The sequence below is a fragment of the Nylanderia fulva genome, unplaced genomic scaffold (genome assembly GCF_048542155.1).
Source record: "Nylanderia fulva isolate GAGA-0341 unplaced genomic scaffold, ASM4854215v1 Scaffold22, whole genome shotgun sequence".
In the NCBI taxonomy this organism is placed as follows: domain Eukaryota; kingdom Metazoa; phylum Arthropoda; class Insecta; order Hymenoptera; family Formicidae; genus Nylanderia; species Nylanderia fulva.
In genome coordinates, this window is record NW_028190285.1 from 552,475 (window position 1) to 575,434 (window position 22,960).

Sequence of the window (22,960 nt, forward strand, 5' to 3'; positions counted from 1 at the left end):
ACACAGCAGAAAATGCATTCAAAGAAACAACAGTCTGATGACGTAACTAATTTCGTTCATTGAAAACAACCCGATTAAAATCCCGTAGGCGTAATCGGTTTCTTGGTCGGCAAACTTTTCCTTTGTTGGAAGAGAAAAAAAAAAGAGAGCAGAGAAGTTAATAACAGATTTTCGAGAGGATCTCCGGAGTAATTGCGGTAACGCTTCAATTAGCATTTTCGCGATCGCGGCGAGAGCGCGGGCCTGACAAAATTCTGGATCGCGAAGCTTAGAAGAAGAGGAGGGAGGAGGAGAATGGAAAGGGTTGATAGCGGAGCCGGGAGATGATTCGGACGAACATTAAGCACCGTCGTATCATGCATAATGCACGGAACATCGAGCGCGCCGGCTGCTCTTCCGAAGTGTAAGTGCTCTCGTCGGAGAAGTGCAACCTCTTTCTCCGTTTCTCCTCTATTCAGCGGCTTTCCTTGCTCTCTCCTCCTCCTCTTACCTTCGCGCGTCTCTCTTTCCGTCTTACGTATTGTGATATTTCGTCCTGGCGTTAAGTATCTTGGGAGAGCTGGCAGACGGAAGTGAGACTGAACAGGCCGGATTACGGATTAGGATCAATTTCGAGCAGCGTCTTATCTCCGGAACTCGCCCGCGATTGTCTCCACGGTGTGTATAGTAAATTCGTTTAGAGCGACGCGTGTCAGCTGTCGTGGATGAATCTCGGAATCATACTGCGCGAGTCTTTCTCTCCTAAGCAACCGAAAACCGAGAGAAGGAAGTCGGGAAAATTGAAGACGAGATTAATCCCGGAAAAAAGTTGTTGGAAGCTGCGAGAAACTTTTGCAATTTCCGTTAACGGGGAAACACAACACGAAGGATTGTTTAATTAATAATATTAATCGATGTTCATTGTCGTTTCGATATTACGCAACTCGTTTTGAAAAATTACACCACCTCCGAGGGAAAAAAAATACACCGTAATAAGTACGAAAGAATCTCCGTGCAATCTTCTTTCAACGTATTCACTCGAAAGCGCTCGTTCTACTCGGCTACAAATTTGCACGGAGAAAATTAAATGCGACGATAATCGCGGTCGTATGACCGAGTGCTCCGAAAACTTCTCGCTTTTCTTCTCGAAAAAAAAAAAAAAAAAAAAAAAAAAAAAATTCCGTTGATGCTCGGCAAAATGTCGTGTACAAACCGCCGCGCTGTCGTTGGTTATTTCGCGCGTGTAATGGCGGTGCGTTAACTAAAATCGAAGTGATTTTCCGGCGGTGTCCACCGATCCAGACGAATAAACTATCGGAATATTGAAACGTCCGTCCGCTCGCGGGAGTGCGCGCGCGAGGTAATCGCTCGCGAATACACGTTTACTCTCGCTTATACGTCGACGTGTGCGCCGCGCGTGTCTGTATACGCGTCGGCACAGCCACGCGAAAAGCAATCATCTCGGCCGGACGCAATCAGCTCCCCCTCCTCCCTCTGGCCACCCCCTTTGTCCCACGACGCGACACACAGGTGCATACAACGGAGGTTCCTGCGAGGGCATACGTAAGTCCTTACTCGCGGGACACCCGTTGCGTACCGGCGGAGTTAATGTCAAGCTATGGGGAGACGATCAGGGCAGCTGACTAAATTGTGCTATGTTCCTGCATTGCGCATTTAACGTACGAAATGCGGCCATTTGGCTCTGTTCTTTTCAATTCATCGTAAAGTTGAATCTTGAAGAGATCATTAATTCTCGGGTATAATTATAGGTACTTTAATTCAATAAGTTGGCATTATAAATGCGGAAGAGCGAATGGTTTAATTATTAGATAGACTATATATTCATACATTTTACATTTCAACTTTCTAATTTGAAATAAAATATTAAAATCTCAAATGGATTTCTGAACGTTAAATTACATCGCGTGTCTACTTATATAACGTGCCATATAAATTTCTATAAGAATAAGTTATAAATTCCAAATTATTACACGATTTCCATCATAAAGGCTTAGGAGAGGGTCTCGATAAGTAACAAATTAGTAATTTGAATTTTCGATGAATTATTCCTTCGAAATAACGTCGTATGATTTAGAGACAAGGAAAATCCGAGATAATTTCGCCGCGGCAACGAAACACGCACTTCATCGCCAAACTCTGAATGACGGCAGTTAACCGAAATCAGGCCGAATCGATTATAACGGGCGGATCGTTGCCGCGAAATAGCATGAATCGACAGGGGGTTGAACGAGGAGAGAAGGAGGACGCCGATGGGCGAGGACAGAGGAAATTTAATGGGAAACTCGACGTCGCTTCGAAGAGGATGGGTCGTAGCATCGCGAAATGCGTGGCGAGAAAAAAAAAATATGGCTGCGAGAGAGAAGAAGAGAAAAAAGGAATCAGAAGTGAGAGAAGATATGCCTGTATAAGGGGTCCCGATTCGTTAATATGAAGTTTCTGTGGGGGTCGCGCGAAAGATCTACCGTCCCGGATGTCACGTCACGGACTTTCAATTTCCGGCACGCGAGAGTCTTGTTAAAGACTTAGAGAAAGAGAGAGACAGAGAGAGAGAGAGGGAGAGAGGGAGAAAGCGAAACTTCGAAAAGTCATCCGGCATTATGGCGATCGGCGTTGCACAAAGTGATTGTCGGAGACTGCGAAGATGCGAGATGCATGTCGACAGCATCTCCTTTAGGAGGAGAAAAGCGAGGGAACGTAGAAATGTCATTTTGATATTAGCGATATTATTTTCTATATGCATCGTGCAATTGTCATTTAATATTTCGCGCGAATTTTATGCGCAGTGAGATATACTTGTACGAAGGGTTTGCACAGTGATATCAAATGCAAATATCAAATTAGTGTTTGGAGAACGCATTGTTGTCTTCGATTGTCGTGAAAATTCGAAATGATCCGTACTCGGAATCTTATCCGGATGGGGAAAGATCTAATTCTGCGACTTGGATTAATAATAGTCACTATTACAACGACACGGAAATTTGGAACCCACCGTCCGTTAATCAGCGTCTGCGAGAATAGTGATCGGGTGACGTTGAAAGAGCATGCGGTCATATGCAATAATTTGTATTAAGGAGATCATTTATGTCACCGTGTTTGAAGGAATACATAATCTACTTCATCTATTTTCAAGATGACGGGACAATGTGGTCCTAATCGCGGATAAGGAAAGCTTAGGAAATAGAGAATTATATGTTATTTATATATCGTACGTTAGGTTTACATTATATTATGGATATTGTATGAATCAATTCTTCTTTTTAAGAAAACATCAATCCTGACTTTATCGAGAAAATCCATAATTAACAGAAAGTTTACAACATTTATATAACACTCAATGAACAGTCGATTGTAATTGTTTATCACGAGTGTCTGTTCCCACGCGATACTTTGTGCCAAGTTTCTCTTCTAAATTAATCAATAGATCTTGGAAACATTGCGAAGATAAACAAATTGGAAAGCAAAACAAGCAATATCCTATAATTGGAAAAAATCAATATATATATAGGTATATATATATATATATATATATATATATATTGTATATAACACATGTAACATGTAACATGTATACATAAGTATGTATGTGTATGTATTTGTGCATTGGATTTCCGTCCATTTAGGATATTGCCTGATTTTTCTTTCCAATTTGTTTATCTTTACAAATAAATATTTCCACAATCTATTGATTAATTTGAAAGAAACTTGGTACGAAATATTGTGCAAAAATAAAGAACTCGTGATAAACAATTGCTGTTCATTGAATATTGTATAAATGTTGTAAACTTTCTGCTAATTATAGCTTTCTCGATAAAGTTAGGATTGATATTTTCTTGCTAAAATAAAAAAAAAGAATTGATAAAAACAGTATATAGTGCAAATAATGTAATATAAATTACATGAAAAATATCACAGTTTTATGCAATAATAAAAGAATTTCTCTGATACGTTCGTGTAAAAATGTCGACGTAAAAAACATTCTTCTCTTTACTCCGAAGCTGTCGACAGATACATTATTGGCGGATTATATCGTTCTCGACAAGTTTCTTACGTGGATCTATACAATAAAAGCAATAAAAGCGCATAATCGCGTCCATATACGAAGATTTGTTGCTCCCTCTTCCGGCGAAAATTCCGCGAGATGCAGCTCGCCGTCATTGTAACAATTTTAATACGTGCTTTGTTGAAGCCACGGGGACAGTATCGCGGGATAAAATGGGATAGCAACGCGAGTGTACGGGAAAGATATCGTGTAAGTCAGACTTAAAACTCTTGGCGGTGCCTTCGTGAAACAATTCCTGCTTCTCCAAAGAGCAGAGACAGGATTGTATTATTTCATCAAAGTTATTTCATCGAGAAAAATGTCGCAAAATTATCTGTATAATTGAAAAAAAAAACTGGCTACTGTTATTATGCGCGAGAAATGAATAAGAAAATTCTCGCGCTAATTTCTATGCCGAATTCGATCGTCGATATTCCATTAATCTCGAATGCTGCGAGCACGCGTGAAGAAAGTGGATTAAAGACCGGTGAGACAGATACAAAAGTGGATGCAATTTCTCAGCTTGAGTGCATAGCGATACGTCCGCGTTCTCTTTGTGCGCGGCCGCGATAAAGTAAAAGACGCGCGCGCGAGGTTACGGGATTGAGGAGGCAAATTGGATTTCCCATCGTAATCCTACCGTATAGAGCTCGTTAAGGATCGACGGTAAACGCGGCGCTCGTCGCCATCGGTTGTCCTTCCTTTCGGCAGTGCCGGAGCAGGTCGGAGCAAGACAGAGCGCGCAATGCGCAGTGCAGGCCGGGCCGAATCAATTTAATAGACAGCGCATAATCGTCGCCTGATCATTATTCAGTCCGTTCATTAGGTTATCGTGTCCGAACTGCTACGTGATTCGATCATGCGATATCTCGTACACCATCTACACATATAACGGAATAATAAAGGGGTGGGTGGCAGCGGTGTTAGGCACAGGGGATGCCACAGGACGTACAGGCTGACCAGTCAATGTTGCACCATCGGTGTATCCGGCTGTGTTCAGCGGCCGATTATTACGCTCGATTGCAGTTAGCCCGTTTAAAAATTGCCCGGTAATAATTGGCTTAAATAGGATATTTATCATTGCCAGGATGTAGAAATGCGAAAATTTGCGAAAAAATATTTTTAATTAAAAGGGAGGCAGTAACAATAAGTAGATGAAGCAAAAATGAGTAGTATAATCCATTTTTGACCCGTCTCGCTCAATATCTCTTTTATCATTTTCAATCAATTTATTATTCTACCAATTTTACGATTTATAATATTCGAATTAATTTATGATAGTTATAATTCAAGATACATTGATTTTTCCATGAATAATCGATCGAGATTCGATCTATTTTTCTTGACTTTTAATGAGGCTTTCGCTGCGCGTCAAAGAGACGACATTTGAAATATAGTGAGATAAGCGCGATTTCTGCAAACATATGCTCGTAGTCGTTAATACGAAAAACGAATGTATAGGATATACGTATAGGAAAATTCGACGTTGATTTGTGTGTGTTATATGTGTGTGTGTTGAGGTGAACTGGTAATGAAAAGAACTCTAAACTCAGTCTGCGCGACTACGACTTTTCTGCGCTCTCAATCCTTGCTAGTCCCGAGAAAGTGGAGCGGCTTTCTATTCCGCTTTTCTCCTTCTCTTTATCTCTCCCTTCGTTTCTCGTTCGACTCGCTCTCTTGTTTTAATCACGGCAGCGCCACAAAGTACGCCATTGTCTTCACCAGTATCGGTCTGAGAAAGTCTCTCCCCGAAAAGAGAGGAAGAGAGAAAAGCATGGAGTATGGCCAGCATCATCGTGTCGGGTCCAGCGAAGGTAGGTTGCGGAAAAATCCGGCTGGGAAAGCGGTTCGTTCATCGCCGCCTTGGTCGCACCTGTTCTCCCTTGCTCTAATCTCGTCGCCGCGCCGGATCGAAGATTAAATTATGGCGCCTTTTTCGACAAAGTTATCATGAATATCATTATATATAACGAACCCGCGTGGTGTCTTTTCGTCGCGTCTCGGACAAAAGATAAGTACAGCGAGCCAACTGCATTTAACATAATATTTGGCATTGTTTAATATTATTGGGATCTTAGTAAGATCTTTTTGAATCGAGGAAGAATAGAACAAAGGCGAAGAACGAGGTTTTAAGAGAGACGAGTGTATTAAGTCTCCGCGTTATTTAAACTCAGATAAAAACTTGCGTGTTTACAAAAGGGATCGCAAAGGATTTACGAATAAATCCTTTATTCTTCTTTGTTATTTTCGTTTAGTAAAAATTCAGTAAATCTGAATTTCCCCCTCCCCCCCCCTTTGAATTTGAACGAGCTATAAGCATATTTTTGCGTTATTCTTTTGACGGATGTGTCGCGAGATATTTTTTAATTAAAAATTAATTGAAATATTTTTATCTTTTCTTATATTTAAATTCTTTATGTAATTCGCCTTAAGATTTTCTTACAGAAAAACTCTCCTTACTTCCAAGTATTAGTAATTTAGTCAAAGCCACGTCTCGAGTTAGAACAACTTTTGTAAGATTATACATGACCAAGTTTTGGAAAGTCTTACCATCAGTATTCTGCTCCTCTTCAACTCGATGTAATTACTTTGAGATTCTGTTACAGTGATTTACGAAAGGCGAAAGCTTAAAAATCAAACGCGATAAAGACTGTAAATAGATATTGAACTTAGAGATAGAAATAAAAGGTAGAAAATATATAGAGATCGAAATTTCTTAATTTAACGGGATTGATTACATGTGTATTATCGTCTCTGACAAAAGATATCAAATCGATATAGGTTTCCTAAAATGAATTTCAGCTTTATAGCAGATAATGGTACTGCACTTTATCAGAACAGATATAAATTTAATCCGCTTAGTTAGTTGACTCGTCAGAAGTCTATAATATTATACGCTAAATCGATTTGTATCGTTTGTGTCGAGAGTTTTTGAAATTCAAAGTTTTTTTGCAATGATTTTCTTTGACAAATTACAAAATATAAATAACGATAATCGTTTTTGGTAATATTATATATTTGTAGGTACATTTTTTTTGTCAATATTACGTATTATTCTATATATTTATAATTTTTTAAAATCTTAATCTTTAATTTCTTTTCAATTTTTGTACACGAAAAAAAAGTTTAAAAAAAGTTTGAAATAATATTGTTAAAATTGTGATGCAGTTAAATAATAAGAAGTCTAATAAATATCTGCGGATGCAACCTATTTTTGAACTTGCAGTAGAAGATAAGACTCGAAAAAATAATATCTCGATTTTCCTATTTAGAATAAGAAAAAAAGACAAAATATACATACACACATAAAGTTTTCTGATGCGACTTTTCAAATTATTCTGGTTGTTGGCTCGATCAGATGAAGTGAATATCGCGTTATTGTTTCTCCATCTTGAAGAAATGACTTTCGACTTCGACTTTCATACAGGCTGTATGCAAATGGACGTAACCGACGTACAGACGAACGAAAACGTTCTACTAGTTCCACTGATCACACAACAAACAACATATACGCATTGCAAATCGTCGTGCGAGAGAGATAGAGAGAAGGGAGAGAAAGAGAGAGATGATCGAAATAAAAGGAGTGGGACACATGGGAGAAACATCAGGAGTGGCGGGCAACCGATGCGATCGTGTTTCGTGGGAACTCGCAAAACGTTTCGTTCCACTGTGGACCGTACCGACCGAATTGGTTTGTAATTCCGTTTTATCGGCGACCAGGACGGGGAGATGCGAGACGGAGTATTATTGCGTAGAGTCGGGGAGAAAGTGCATCTGCCAGATGGGAAACTATCGGATTTGAGTTTTCGACCTAATGGAAATACATTCGGCAACACGCTCTCGTTGGATATTAATAACACGCATTATAATCCCAATAATGCATCGCAAGACGGAGAGGATCAGATACCGTCGATACACGGACCACTTTGATATTAAATATTAGACAGGTATTTTAATTATGTATACACGAGAGAGCAGCGCTCATTAGTTTCAATATTCGCGAAAATATTTTAGCTCGCTGATTAAACTTCTCGAAAACGATCTAATAATTTTTTTCTTATCAAATTTTTAGTTGCTGAAACACGCTGTAAAAGATTAAGAAGAGACATCAGACGATTGAATATAAATAATATCGCAGTTCGGTTAGTCTGCTCGGATTCTTTTACACATTTATATATATTTTCAGAATTCTATTTAAATTGAATCAATTTACAAAATTGATTGATGCGAGGCTCGTTCGACGCTGTTCAAATTCAACGTAAGAAGATATTTATCGTATTTAAAGTCGAATTGGGTAACGAAAGCGGGTGTCTGTTTCGTGTAATCTAGAAGATTCAAATTTGTTCGCGGATCCCAGGGAAGAAAGAGAGAGAGAGAGAGTTCTCTTTTTCGAACATTATCCAGGAGAATGCGAGGGATATCGAATTGTGCAAAGTATATAGACAGACGTCCTTAAGGACAGTGCAGGACTCGGTCCGATCGCGAAGGGGTGAGACGAAGGAGAGAAGGAAGGGGTGGCAAAAGGGGGTCGCGAAAGGAGCACCGGCGGATCCGGCGCAAGGGATGGAGAGGACAAGTAATTTCCTTGGCGGAGGCGTGAGAAGCATACCGAAGGGGTGCGGAGTATCCCGTGTGCGAGAGGAGTTGGTCCAAACTAAACTAAATAATATTGATGGCCAACGGAAATTGAAAGCCGTTAAGGTCTTCAGCGTTGCGGTGCGAAACGGCGCTGCTGCATAAATAAGACGGCGCTGCATTAGGATTAGAGACCAGTGTCTCTCAACTCCTGGCCGTGTCGCGAAAACGCGGGCGCGCACACACGTTACCGCAATGTCAGTGCGCGTTTCTGCAGAATTTATCGCTTTCCTGTTCGTGCAGACCTCATCGCAGTCTGCCTCGTCATACGCGGTGTCTGCCGATAATATCGGGAACATTTGTTTCGTTATTTTCTCCGACTGATATTGCCTCAATTTCCTTCGTTAGAATTATATCGATTGGCGCGATGATTAATAGTGGCATTTGACTGTAAATATAGTATCATGTATATCGGTACGTGTACATACGTATATATGTATGTAAATGTTTATTACATAAGAAGGAAATAATCTCGCAGAAATGTGATGATAAAATTATTAATGTAATCGTAAGACTTCTCATACTAACTTCAAACATAATAATTCTAGATTCATTGATTAATATTTTAATGTTTCAAGAATTGGAATTATTTTTTTATTTATATACAAGAGAGTATATATAGATGTATGTATATATATATATATATATATATATATATATAATATATATATATATATATATATATATATATATATATATACATATACATATGAAGAGTAAATATTGTAAAAGAAATATTTAAAAATAAATTTGTTTGATATCATATCATTGAAATACTTTTTTAATATCATATTTAAAAAGATCTGGATACTATCAGAGATATACGCGGAAAATTCGGATATTTTATGTAATATTGAATTTTTTTAAAATAATTATTATATTTATGAAAGAAAAATAATTAAAACGCAACTCTCGGAATAAAATAAAAAATGCTATTATATAAATTAAACATATTTTCCGCAAAGTTTAGTTCTTTTATATTTGTCGCATATTTTTTTGCATTAATACTACTTTTAATATTCCCCACAACATTTCACCCTGTGTTCTTTATTTACATTATTAGAAAAATGTTACATAATATTCATATTTTTTCTGAAATTCCGACTTTTAATATTGCTCAATTATAAAGACATTCGGAACTTCTACACATATAGTATATCGGAATATTTTTAAACTATCTTACATGCTACTTTTAAGTGAAACCTCTTTTCACTTGCAAAAAATGAATTAAATTCGGGAATATTAATTAATTATTCTACGATTGATTGATACGTACGATCTTGTGTGTAAACCACGCATACAACAACGAGAAACCGCGTCTCCGCTCTGGTTCGAGTGGACGGTCGATGGCCGGAGATAGAGAGCGGCCACGAGAGGACTTTTCAAGTGGGGCGTATAGAGACACCGACGAAAGTTGGTCGGAACAAGTCTCGAATCTCCTCTCGTTGGCTCATGCAAATTCGACGTAGATGTATAGCACAAATGCTGAAAAATGGTCGGCTTAAAATATGCGAGAGTGTACCGTCGGCGATAGGTGAAACTCGACCGCACAACACACGTAATAAGCCTTCCTCCGCGATGTTTCAACGGTTCCCCACTCCCTCATTTCATTCTTTTTCTAGCGAGACTTTTCCTTCGCTCACGCCTTTTCCTACCTAGTAATATATTTTTCCTACACTTATGTATATTTTTAATACTGTCCCCGGCGTGATTTACGCGAGCCGAGAAAACTGATGGTGATGCGTTTAACCTTGGCTTACCTCTCGGAGCATAGCGATATCTCGTCGACGAATTTTTTAACACATTTTTTATTTGAATCGGATGAATTTTTTAGCATATATATATATATATAAATTTTTGCTACTTTCGTATATACATCTTTGCGTAAGCGTCCATTTAAGCTGGCATTTCCAAGATATATAAGAGAGATGTATAAATAATAAGATGCAATTTAATTCGACCAAAAACTGGCTATTCATTTATTGAAAATAAGTACACACTCCGTTTCGACACACATTGTGGTCCTTTTCAAGTGTTGTTCTTATTCAGCAATTACATTAATTAAAAATAGAAACATGAAAGTTGTCCTGTCATATCGACAATCTGTGAGTAATGATAAATTTTAACAAATAATAAGATGCAATTTAATTCGACCAGTTTTTGGTCACTGGCGATCAACAATTAATTGTGAAGAGATATATAAATTTTTTATTTGAATTGGACATCAATATAATTGAGAAAAAGAAAAGAATTACGTGCGTGTTTATAGATTCTATTTGCGGTATTAATACTTATTATTCTAATATATAGATATAATAATGTTCCTGATTTTAATGATATGTCAAAACGTGATTCTCTCCCTGTCTGCCCTTTTCTTTCCCATAACAATACGACTTCGCGACTTATATGATAATCCCAGCTGCCAAAGAATCGCACAATCAGTCATTCGAGATATCATTTCTCTGCTCGCGTGCAGTGCGGAAAAGAGAGAAATCTCGCCTTGGCTTCATTATATCGATAATAGATCTGCGGTCCAAAGCACAATCTTTCTCTCCATCTTTCGTATCCTTCTTCACCGGAAGCCCCCTTTCGCTTCTCGTATCTCACAGCTTCCTCTCTTTCCTCCAGCTCCCGCACCTTACTAAACTCGCCCCGTTCTCTTGAAATCGAAAACCATACACGTCTCGATGCTGCTTGCATCCCATTCTCCTTTTCTTTCCCTTTCTCCTTGACGAACGGCCGATGCACGTATAATAGCGGCGAAGCTGTGCCATAAAGCGGTACCCCATCATAAAGGCCTCTTCAATCCGTGAACGAAGAGGAAAAGGAGAATCGGAATGAGAATACCACCCCCTTCTCCACCTCATCTTGCCCAGAGTATCCCGGTAGCGCATCTTCATTCCGACTTCGCAGACTTTTTTTCAGCCCTAGATTCCTTCCATCCCTTCGGAGACGGCGACGCTCGCTCGAAGGAGGCCGCGAAGGTGTGCGCGAAATGGAACGGCAGACGGGATAAAATAGGCGAGTGAATAAAAAAGGAAGACGGCGGGAAACACAAGGGAATTCTTGATCTTTTAGCAGGCTGACGCTTTTTATTCACGAGGCGAACGCCTCTCTCTCTCTCTCTTAATTGTGCCGCGTTATTCGGCGACTTCTCGCCGAGTAACATCGTTTATTCGCGAATGCCGTGTTTATACCGCGAATTTTTCCCCCTCCCGATTTCTCAGTCCATAAATTTTAATGAAAAAAATTCAGCTTAAAATAAAATTTATTAAACGCAATAAAAGCCAATAAAAATCGATACATTGTACGCCGCCGAGATACAAATTGATAAATTCTATTTTTGAACAATTCTGGATAAATTTTGAAAATACCTTAGCAGCACAATTTTAATGTAATTCATCAAGTTCAAAAGGTTATTCGTGACATGTGTGATTCGACGTGAAGCAAAATTGTCTTTTCAATTCTCGAATATAGAATATTCCTTAATATATAATATGTTATATAGAATGTTCCGTAATATATTCTCTTTTATGACAATATAAATCTGCATTAATGGGTTCACAAATTCGCGATCATAAATTCAGTATAGGTATATGACTATGATTAAAAAAGATGATAGTCGAGGTAAAGTAAGATTTTAATATTGATTCTTATAAAAAAGCAAATATGTTTGAATAAAAGCAGTTAAGTGCTTTCTTCTGGAATTATACATATGCTTAAACGGGAAAAAATAAATTTTTGCCCGACAGAAGAAAGGGAAGTGAGACACATAGAGTAGAGAGGAAGCATGGCACACAAGATAAATTCACATCGACAACATCGGCATCTCGCGAAATGGCATTGGCATGGATAACCCGCTTGCATGAACGCCGCAACCTTGTTCTCGTCGTTTTCAGTCGCCGCTGTAAAATATCTGGGAAGAATACGTGTAAGGGAAACGAATAGGGGACGAAAAAGCGCGCGCCGTAGATAGGGATCCTTCTTATAGGGAACGGCTTATGTTTCAATTTGTTCGGTCGCGAATAAAATCGCATTTTACGAAGCGTCAAAATGCCACGATCCACCAGAATCCCCTCGGATTCGGCGGACCATCATCCCTTTATTAATCGACTTGTTCTTGACGTATTCGCGAGTTACAACCCTTGTTTCTCAACCCCAGTCTCTTAGTAGGGGTGAGATTTGCACATCTCTTAGACATTTTTTATATAATAATATTAAATATCTTGAAAAATGTGCGCGCGTGTTTTTTTGTACTAAATTCTTAATAAAATATAGGCCAATTAAAATTAATTGACAGACAAGAAGTTGTATTATTTACTTATATTTTTTAATATAAATGTGTTTTCGCATTGCATTTCGACATTATAGATTAGGTGTAGGGCCTAAGTTCAGAAAATATAATCAATTGCAAAGCAATTATATATCAGGTATATGTGAATCAAGAGAGCCGCGGCGCGAAATCGTCGTCGAAGAAACGTCCAAATTATCCTCACCCGGAGACATCCGGCGATCGATACAAAATACTTCCGCTTTCCGATACTGTAGTAGGACCGTTCGTCTCCTTTACACCCCTCGTATTTTGCTCTGACATTTTTTCCACCCGTTTCCTGAGGCAGATGCAGACACTACAAATCGTGAGGGAAACAGTCAGCCAGTCCGCCCGAGGAACCGTGGTACTCTTTCCCCATTCGTGCCACTTTTTTTTTTTTTTTTTTTTATGAACGATAAAGAATCGATGGAAATTCGAATTCAATGAGGAGGACGCGAAGGAGGGATAGATATATATGTAGAAACCGAGGTGCGAGACGCGGACGGAAAGATGAGCTTGTACGAATTGCAGAGACAAAGGGAGAGAAGGAGGTGTATATATAGCCGATCGATCCTACATTTTGCAATTCCAATCCCCGTGCTGCAACGCTACATTGTCTCGATTGCGGCGAACGGTAGAAGCGTTTTCGTCGCGATCTACCCGCTTCGTCGCTTTGACGTCGCCATCGGATCGCGATTAATCGCGCGCCGTTTGCGTTTTGCAGTTAATCGCCTAGCGAATGGTATTCGTGCGTACGTGTGCGCCAACGAGCGATTCTGTAACTCGCAAACTTGTAATTGACGAGTTGTAATTGAAAAGTTGAAGGTAAAAGGGTGTAACTGCCAGAAACTATAACATCGGGAAAATGAACAGGAAAAGTTGTCCAAACAATGATTTGATGCGCGACAAACAGTAAGCGTAATATATTAGTGAATGTTGTAAAATTCTAATTGAGATATGCATTGGACTGTAGCATTGATATTTTAATTAATTTCTTTCAATCCTCGCTTATTCTTGGAAATTTCAATCGATTTTTCATTCGACAAAATACAAAAGTTGTTTCTTTATCATTTTATTTCACGCAGAATATAAATACGCATTTTTTCATTATTATATATTTTTACTTTTCATGTATAATAATTCAGCTTTCTAAAACTACATCATGGAAACGGTATTAATTTTGCTGATGCATCTCAGGATATAATCCTATGTACGAGACAGTCGTATCGGTAATTAGAGTCGACTCATTTGTCAAAGCGGACCGGACCGTTCTCAATTTAATTCCCATGGTACTTTCGCACAGTTCTAAGAAAATTACTTCCATCCCTAGGAAGATTCTCAAACGAGCGATAAACCACTGAGGTGGTACCCGACTGAAGCTGCTCGATGCTTTATAACAAGGCATTTAAGATTTTATATAATTCGGGCTCAAAATTGGTTGCGCACCTAAAAATTGTAGCAATAAGAAGTTACATAATTTAGAAAATATTGGAAAATTCGGCATTCGAAGTGATAAATATACAATTGTACAAATATACATATAAATACAGATATTGTGATATATTGATAGAAAATTATGTAAAGTCATGAGGTCGGAAAAGTCGCGTGTTTATTTAGGATTTTCTAAGAACTATAACTCGTATAATTCTCTAATATTGGAAGACAAGAGAATGAAGATTATGCGAACAGGAGTATCGAGCTGCGTGCATAATTCATAGCATAACGACGTATGAATTTGGTTCGCGAGTCCACGAGTGTGATCCCGAGTTGCGTTAAAATAACCATTAACTGGGTCGGAAACACAATGCTCGTCAGTTACATTCGCAGAATTGTTCTGTGGCGAGTCACGCGGCCGACCTCACGTCAAACGCGTTTAAAGACCCACCATTTTTCCTGCTCAGATCCACTGCGAATCTGGGTTAGCGTACCTTGAATTAGCATATTTCCGTGTCCCTTTCTGAGCCGCGAGTCCTTTTTTTCCCCTCACGAGATCGACGGAAAAGGAAAAAACGAAGGTTGCGTGTTACCAAACAAATGTGAGAGAAAATGGTATAAAACTATGCGCGAAATATTTCAAACGTATATATGGTTCCGTGCATCTTTTCTACATTTTTACACGTCGCGTTCTTGATCCACCGCAAATTTCTACGTAAGAAAACACAAAAACAAACAAAAAACGAATAGATAAAGCAAAAGCGCGCGCTATTATGTCGGGATCATTTGAATATGCGGAAAGTTCAACGAGCAAAGTTCTGAAAAGCGTGAAGAAAACCTAGTTTCATTCCGCGCGTTCTCGATATGCAAGAAACGTGAATCAATTTTCTAAGAAGCCACCGTTGCTCTTTTTGACCTAGGTTACCGACGCGATATCGATCGTTTGCCGAACGGCAGAGAAGGGACCAATTAAGGATACTACCCATTTCCACAGCTGTGAGTCGAGATATACTCTCGCGCTTACTTCATGAAATACTTCTTTAACTCCCGCACAAGCGCTGCCTTGGCGCCAAACACTTGTCGCTTCATGATTCAGGAGCTATCTTGGAAGAAGGGAAAGAAACGTAGAAAGAAGAGGCGAGAGACGGGGATGGGACGACGAACTGAAGACGAGAGAAGAGAGAGAGAGAGAGAGCGACATTGAAGAGTAGAGGGGAGAAGAAAGGGTAAAACGATAAGGGGCAAGTTGAAGGAGGAGAGAACGAACGAAGAGGTGTAGATCCCGAAGGGCAGAACGAGATGGGGAGCATCGCCTACGGTGGGCGGATGGGGAGGAGGAGGAGGAGGGGAGGGAGTGGAAGGCGTCGGTGCATGCGCAAGAATTTCACACGTGAGCCCGCGAATCCGCGAGAGGTTTGCCTCGAGCGCGAGACTTCCTGCCGCTTCAGTGTCGTGCGCGATTCCGTACGCGGCGCTTGTGCGAAGCGATGACTGTGCCAGGACTCGTCCCGACATAGATCGACCATAGAGATCGAACGTTGGGACACTTGAAATTCGGGAATCGCGACGAGAATTCCGACCGGCCATGATCGAGTCCTCCTGTGTGGCTCGCGACGAAAAGTCGCGGAGTCGATGATCGATCGGAAGATCGAATTCTAATAAGCAAGCAGCCACGACGAGGCGACTGACGATGGGAATCGCGAGACGATGACACAACACGTTGCTCCGTTAATTCCGGTAATCGTTCGCGCGGTTAATAATTCGACGGGGATGTAATATTGAAATCGTTTGGCGGCAAGGGAGAGAAATTACTCCGGCGGATATAGGCCGAAGCGCAGATTCACGGTAAACTCGGAGGCTTGTCACTCATTCTACCGCGAAACAGGAGCTCGTGCCGCGATAGAGCCACGCGATAGTAAATCACAAGGTGGCAGGATTTCGCGCGCGGCTGTCAGACGGAAACGCCGCTCCGCTTCGCCTCGACTGACAACAGCTTTCTTCGGCACGTCACGCCGGCAGACAGGTGGAGTTTTCGCGAACCGTCGCGTCTCGGGACGACCTCCTGTGCGGGAATTTGTCGTTAGATTAATATCATCGTCATCGTCATCATCCTGAGGAATGACAATAAAAACTGGCCGCTTTGCCGCCGTAAATAACCAGCGCTACGTACTTCGGCGTGTTGCCACGGTGGAATCCCGCTCGTAATGACTCGTAATTGCGCGGAGGAGGAGCCGACGTCGTGTTGGAACGATTTAAGGGACACCTAGCAGCGCCACCCGTGCCCTCCGCTATAATGATTAGGTGCACGCGACTATACGAGGATTACCTGGTTGAGGTGGAGGATCGAGAGACGCGAGGGTGTACGGCTGAAATCTGAATACGTGAGTGGTCGAACGCGACCTCGAACGAACTCTCGTCTCTCGTCTCTCTCTCTATGGTTCCTTCCAAAACGACTGATCGTTAGCACGCTTGGACGCAGATCAACGACATTCACGGCGCATTCGAAGGATTCAATTGGAAGGTAAGGGTCAATTTCACGAGGACGATCATCATCGAGAGCGATTGTCTTCCATCTTTCGCTTTTGTTCTACTCGCACACTTTCTCGTTTGTTCCACGAAATCGATAGGATAACGGCGACATTAGAATGAACAAGTATAACATTGAAATATTTTCAAGCGTGTAAAGCTATACGTATAAATTATGTTTTTTCAATTTTCTAACTCATCAATTTAACAAATAAAATGGAAAACTACGCACATATATATTAAATTACACAAAAATTTGATTCGTGTTATTAAAACTTATCGATTTGTCGGATTCTCTAAATTTCAATAGCATGCACAATATTACAATTATACCTCATTTCACTCTAATTCCGACGAGTCGAGTTCACATTTTCGTGCTTTACATCGGTACAAATGACGTTTATATTCGCGCTGATGAAAACTCAAATGTGATATGCGACCTGTATTATTATAGATATATATATATATATATTTGAGAATTTTAACTCACAATGAGAGAGCGAAATTATATAGCGTTTTCGATCTTCCCGCTCGGCTCCAGGCCGTTCTTTAGTCTGTCGCGTGTTCGTGCGAGATGCGGTCGCGCATCATTTCTCTTAATGCTCGTCGACGATCCGTAAATCCCGTTGAAAAACGCACTCACTCTCGGTGCTTCGCGTTTCTTCCCTCGCGTTGGGGTATACTCTCCGGTGCTCGCTCTCCATTTTCCGCGGGCTTTAACGACGTACGAGTGGCTCGCGGGGGTTTTCATCCCCAACGGTCTAACGAGCTCGATTACGCTCATTACGGATTTCATTCGCGATGGAAGCGGATGGTTGTTAGGGATCATCGTGTTGCACGATGCCCAGCGACGACGTCGATCCACCCTTACGAGAATCGCGACCACGTCGCGCAAGCGTGACAAAAATTTTAAAAAGAGAGAGAGAGAGAGAGAGAGAGAGAGAGGGTAATGAAATTTTGAAGAAATCAGTGATTCTCGGTGAGAAACGTCGCTGGGAATTGTTAACTCGCGCTTCGCTTAAATTAAGTAATGGAATATAATTTGTACTTCGTTTGACACTTTTCTTTACTCTCTTATTACTCTTCATTTATCTTAATTAGACGTAAAAATGGATTTATATAGTATCGATCGTGTTATATGATGAATATCACATCTTCATGTGTGTGGATGATATTAAAATTATTAAAATATTCGATATTTTATGTATAAACGTTGAACTTGTGCAAAAACCTCGTAAATATGTAGCTTAATGTTTTATTTAATATTTAACATCTATTATCAAAATAATTAAAATAAGAGTACAAAGAGGGTGATTAGACGAGTAGAATAATTAATTATGCATGTAGCATGGTAAAATCTCGTTGATATTAAAATCTAAGTCGTTGCTTATGGCCGATGAATACCAAAGTACACGGGTATGGAAGCTTGGATTAATAAGAATCTTTCGTGAGGAGTAGGTACATTCGACGCGGAAGCCACGTTTTCAGCATCCTTTGGCCGCATTCATCCTCCAGCTAACAGGCTTCATTACTCTCATTGAATTTCGTTGAAAGTCGTTATATATCTTGCGAATATTCGAAATCCGCTCGATGAAATAAAATAAAATCGTATTTCTTATGCAAGCCGCATTGCATGTTAATAAAAATGGTTGCATTTCGGGATAAATAAACTCTACACTTGCAAACTTTTTCTATTAATATGCAAAGAGTATTATTTTTAAAAAATAAATAAATAATTTATCCACAGAAATAAAAATAAAAATACACGTATATGCAATTTAAAATAGTTTACACGTGCGCACAGAATTATTTTAAATTTATTATCAGAGAAAGAGAGAGGAGAGCGAAAGACTGAGCGAGCGAATGAGTGAGTGGGTTACTTGTGTCATTACAAAGTTCACCATGATTCAACGAACGTTCGCTTCGAGGCTCGACGACCCTTGTAACGTGTCTGGCTTTTAGGGCGTAATGGACACGTCACCAACGTTAAGCATCGGCGGTTCGAGGGCCAGGGCGGCCCTTTTGACCACTAGCGGCACCGGAACCGGTAGCACCGACAGACGGGTCGTCTTTTTAGCAAGTCAACCATCGGTCGGCAGCAGTCACGAGACCAAGACCTGGCCTCACCATTGGTCACCACACACGGTATGTAGTTTATCGGCTAGAGCCTAATACTTTGGTCAAGTAATGTAAGACTTCTTGACAATGGTTTCCAATTTTGAACCACTGCTTCAGCTCTGAAAGATTAATCGAAGACTACGATATTCGTACTTTCTTATAATTTGATTAATAAATATTTTAAAAAAAATAATTTATTATCTTAAATATTTTGTATGATATTAGAATATTTTTGAAATATTCACCGTATCATATACACGATTTGTTCGTCAATTTAATTGTTTTTCGTTTTTATATTCCGCGCATAGAACCTTTCAATTTTTACTGAAGCTGGTTTGATTCAATCGATTGAGGAATTTCTGATCTTTTTAATTATATCATTCAATTGTATACTCGTCAATTGTATACTCGTCAATTGTACCTTGATGTTGTCTCGACGAGATTTATCATTCTTTGGCCGTCGATTTTCATTGCGTCGGTCTCTCTGTTTGTCTCTTTCACGAGACGCAATCGTTGTTGTGCATTGACGAAACGAATAACAAGTAATGCGCTAATGAAGCAATCAGAGGACACGTGGAGATTTAATTATAGTGGAAGTCCACGTTATACCAGCCGGAGCGAAATTACTCCGTTGAGAATAACGAGAGATCGATTCGCGCGAGCTATTCGGACTTTTACGACACGTGGGGAACTATGCCGCCGACGCATATAGGTCGGTACAGCGCAATCGAAATTAAAATGGCCTAGCCCATCGATGCCAACAATCGGGGACCCGACATAAGCATCGCACAATGCTCTGTGTGACGCACGGAAATATCTATACGCCGCGTCGGCATTCGCGCGACGACAGCTGACAATTCTCGAAATAATTAATGCACAGAGATTGACGAAGCGCCGAAATAAATAATACGAAATTGAGCCGTCGATAATCAACCTGTCGTTCGATGAGAGACTCGAAGTCTGTGTGATATAGATCTACATAATAGGAGATTTGCCTCGTAGAACATAGAGATAGGAATCACTAAAAAAAAAAAAAAAAATCGTAGAAAAGAGAAACAGAAGCATAGCTTGAATCATAAATTGCCCAAGTATCTACCTCTAAAGTATATTAATTCATTTTTCATTTACGGATCGATATAAACTTTTTTTTATTAATACATGGCATGTGGGATGCAGATTGGGGAAAGATCGGATTAAAGTCCTTTAAGAATACGATTTAATTTCAAAAATTGGAATATTGCTTTCTTTTTAATCTACTTTAAACTGGAATTACTTTATATTTTTTCCGAATATTTACAAAAAAAAAAAAAAAAAAAAACAAAAAAAAAAAAACAAATTTGCGGATTGTCAAATATTTGATCTTGAAGAATATTACCAATTTTCATGAATATAATTAAATAAATAAATTGCACAACATAATATATTTTTGAATATTTAATTTGAAATTAATTCTGCCCAAGGAATTCTCTCGAGAAAGAAACTCTAGTCGGCATAAATAATATCAGCTTGACTATATGATTTTGCTCCGCTCGCTATTCAGACTTCAGGAGAACAGATTTTTTTCATTCGGGCAAATATTAAAAGGCGACAGGCGAGAACGAATCGGGCCAGTCCGGGCCGGGTTGGCGCGAAAATGAATCGACCAGATTCAATTCCGATGCATTTAGCGCATTGACTGTTATCGGTCGTGTCGGCCGGCCTGACGACGATACGGGCTCGCTTTGGCATTGTGATTCCCCCTTGGCTGGACCACGCGGGTCTCTCTCTCTCTCTCTCTCGCTTTCCGCGCTCTGCGGGAACGGCGTGGAGCGAGTAACATCTCGCACATACGGAATTCTGAATTCCGCTCGTCACCCGCACGTATTTCGCGTGGCGCGTGCACGCGAGAGCCATATGCGGGATATATGGTGGATTGTATGGCGGGAGAGGGAGATATGGACCGGAGAAGAGGCGACACTCGGATGGACGGGGCCCCCGGAGGGCGTCGGGCGATATTTCGGAGGAGTTCGGTACATGCGGATGTAGCACGGTTATTAATTTAACGGCGATGGATACGGGCTTGTGAGAGACTACCGTTTCGGCTCCGTATATGTGCTGTTATGCATGTATCTGCGCGTGTGCATATATACACACGTGCGTGACAGGGCATGTACGAAGATTCGGACCAATATACAGAGAGAGATTGACGATATATTATTGAGACAACTTCGGGCTAATTCGCGAATTCTATTTTCGCGACGTGACATCAATGCTATCGCTGGAAGCGGGTTGGAGTTAAAGATGGATTATGATTATCTATATATCTGCAATGCGGCTCGGTTCGCTCTCGCGGTTTAAATATTTTATGGCGCAGCTTGGACAGCCCAAAATGATTTTCGATACGAAAAGTCGTTACGACGCCGCGATTAATTGCGAGACTTGGACTCCGTCGGCTTCTGAACATTTTATATGCTATTGCAGAAGTGTCAGATTTAGGTCAATCATTTTCGTCAAGTCTCGCGAATGTAATTTTGATTTTATATTATATCTAATACCGTTTGATTTAATCAATACTAATCATTTAACCAGTTGTGTAACTCGAGTCTAACTGCAATTCATCTCATTCACTATTTCCATCTGTTTTTGTAATTTAAACATAAAAATAAAATTCCCTTATTATCGTATCAGTAGACTAACTTTCTGTTAAAGTCGACGGTACAGATATAAAAATCGCAAATACAAGAAGATACCTTCCTCCTCTTTTTTTATCTATACATATACATGTAATACGAGAACGAATGGAAAAGTGATACTTGAAGAGCGCGTTCCTCGCTAGAGATATTAACGAAGGGTAAAAATAGCGTGTTTAAAGTAAAGTGCGTTTTTTAAACGCGCAGTCTCCGAAGAGGCGGAAAACAAAGCTTCGGCGGGCGAGTCGTCGGTTCGGATGACAATTTGATATCCGCGGGAAATGTGCGAGGATCTCGTTACTCCGGTTCACAATGTACGTCCATATAGCGAAAGGTCAATCTTGACCGTGCGTGCGGTCGCTTTTGCGGGCCCCCGAGTTTCCTCCGGGCCGGGCATCGGCCCCGCTTAAAGCTCTAAAGGGGCTACAGGATGGGGTGCATTTGCATAGTTATTCAGCCGCGCCGGATGAAAGTCGTTACGAAGCCTTCGAGAATTTCACCGCCAAAATTATCGACCACTTCGCCTTCGCCTCAACGTACCGCGCGCGCGGTTGCGCCTTTCATTCGCGCGCCGTGTTTCTGTCGCGACGTATGTAAAAGGCGGCAAGTGCCCCGATCATAAATCGACGGCTGATTCTAACCCTTTCAGCCCGAGTCTATATTTACCAAGAGAGAACTCCGAAGCGCTTTTATCCGCAGGTACTCTTTTCACGAGATGATAGGTTATTTAGAAATTGCAGCTGGAATTTCTAGCTAGATCTTATTCTCGAAATATGAATTTTATATATTGCCCAGAGAGATGGAGAATTTTTTGATACCATGTATTGTACGATATAATTTTTGCTTCCCGTATTTTGTTTATATTCTGAGAAAGATAAACTGTGGGTATAAAAAAATTATGAAAAAAAAAAACAAGTATATCGAATCATATGAATTGTTTTAATATCCATATAAAATATTAACATATTTTTTATTTACATTTATATTTGCGATATAACGTATTGTTTTGTATTTATATTCTTTTTTGTCAATATGAGGAAAAATAATAAATAGTTGTTAAATTTTTTTAAGTATAGAAAATGTGTGTAATATTGTCAGTTTAGTGATATTATATATCTCTCTCAAAGCGTAATATTTAAATTAAGTTGTGTTCTCTCTTTTTGTTCAATATAAAACATTCAACATTTCGTCTAAATTTAAACCGCAATTTTGTACATTGTGTACAAG

At 40.0% G+C, this 22,960-nt stretch overlaps 1 protein-coding gene across 1 annotated transcript in view; it reads left to right on the plus strand.

The window, feature by feature from the left end:
- The window catches only part of Scgdelta (sarcoglycan delta), a 299,973-nt gene that overhangs the window by 85,950 nt on the left and 191,063 nt on the right, over window positions 1-22,960 (plus strand). The window contains 1 exon segment of the mRNA XM_085482904.1: window positions 18,909-19,091. Coding sequence (XP_085339030.1) covers window positions 18,909-19,091 — 183 coding nt within the window.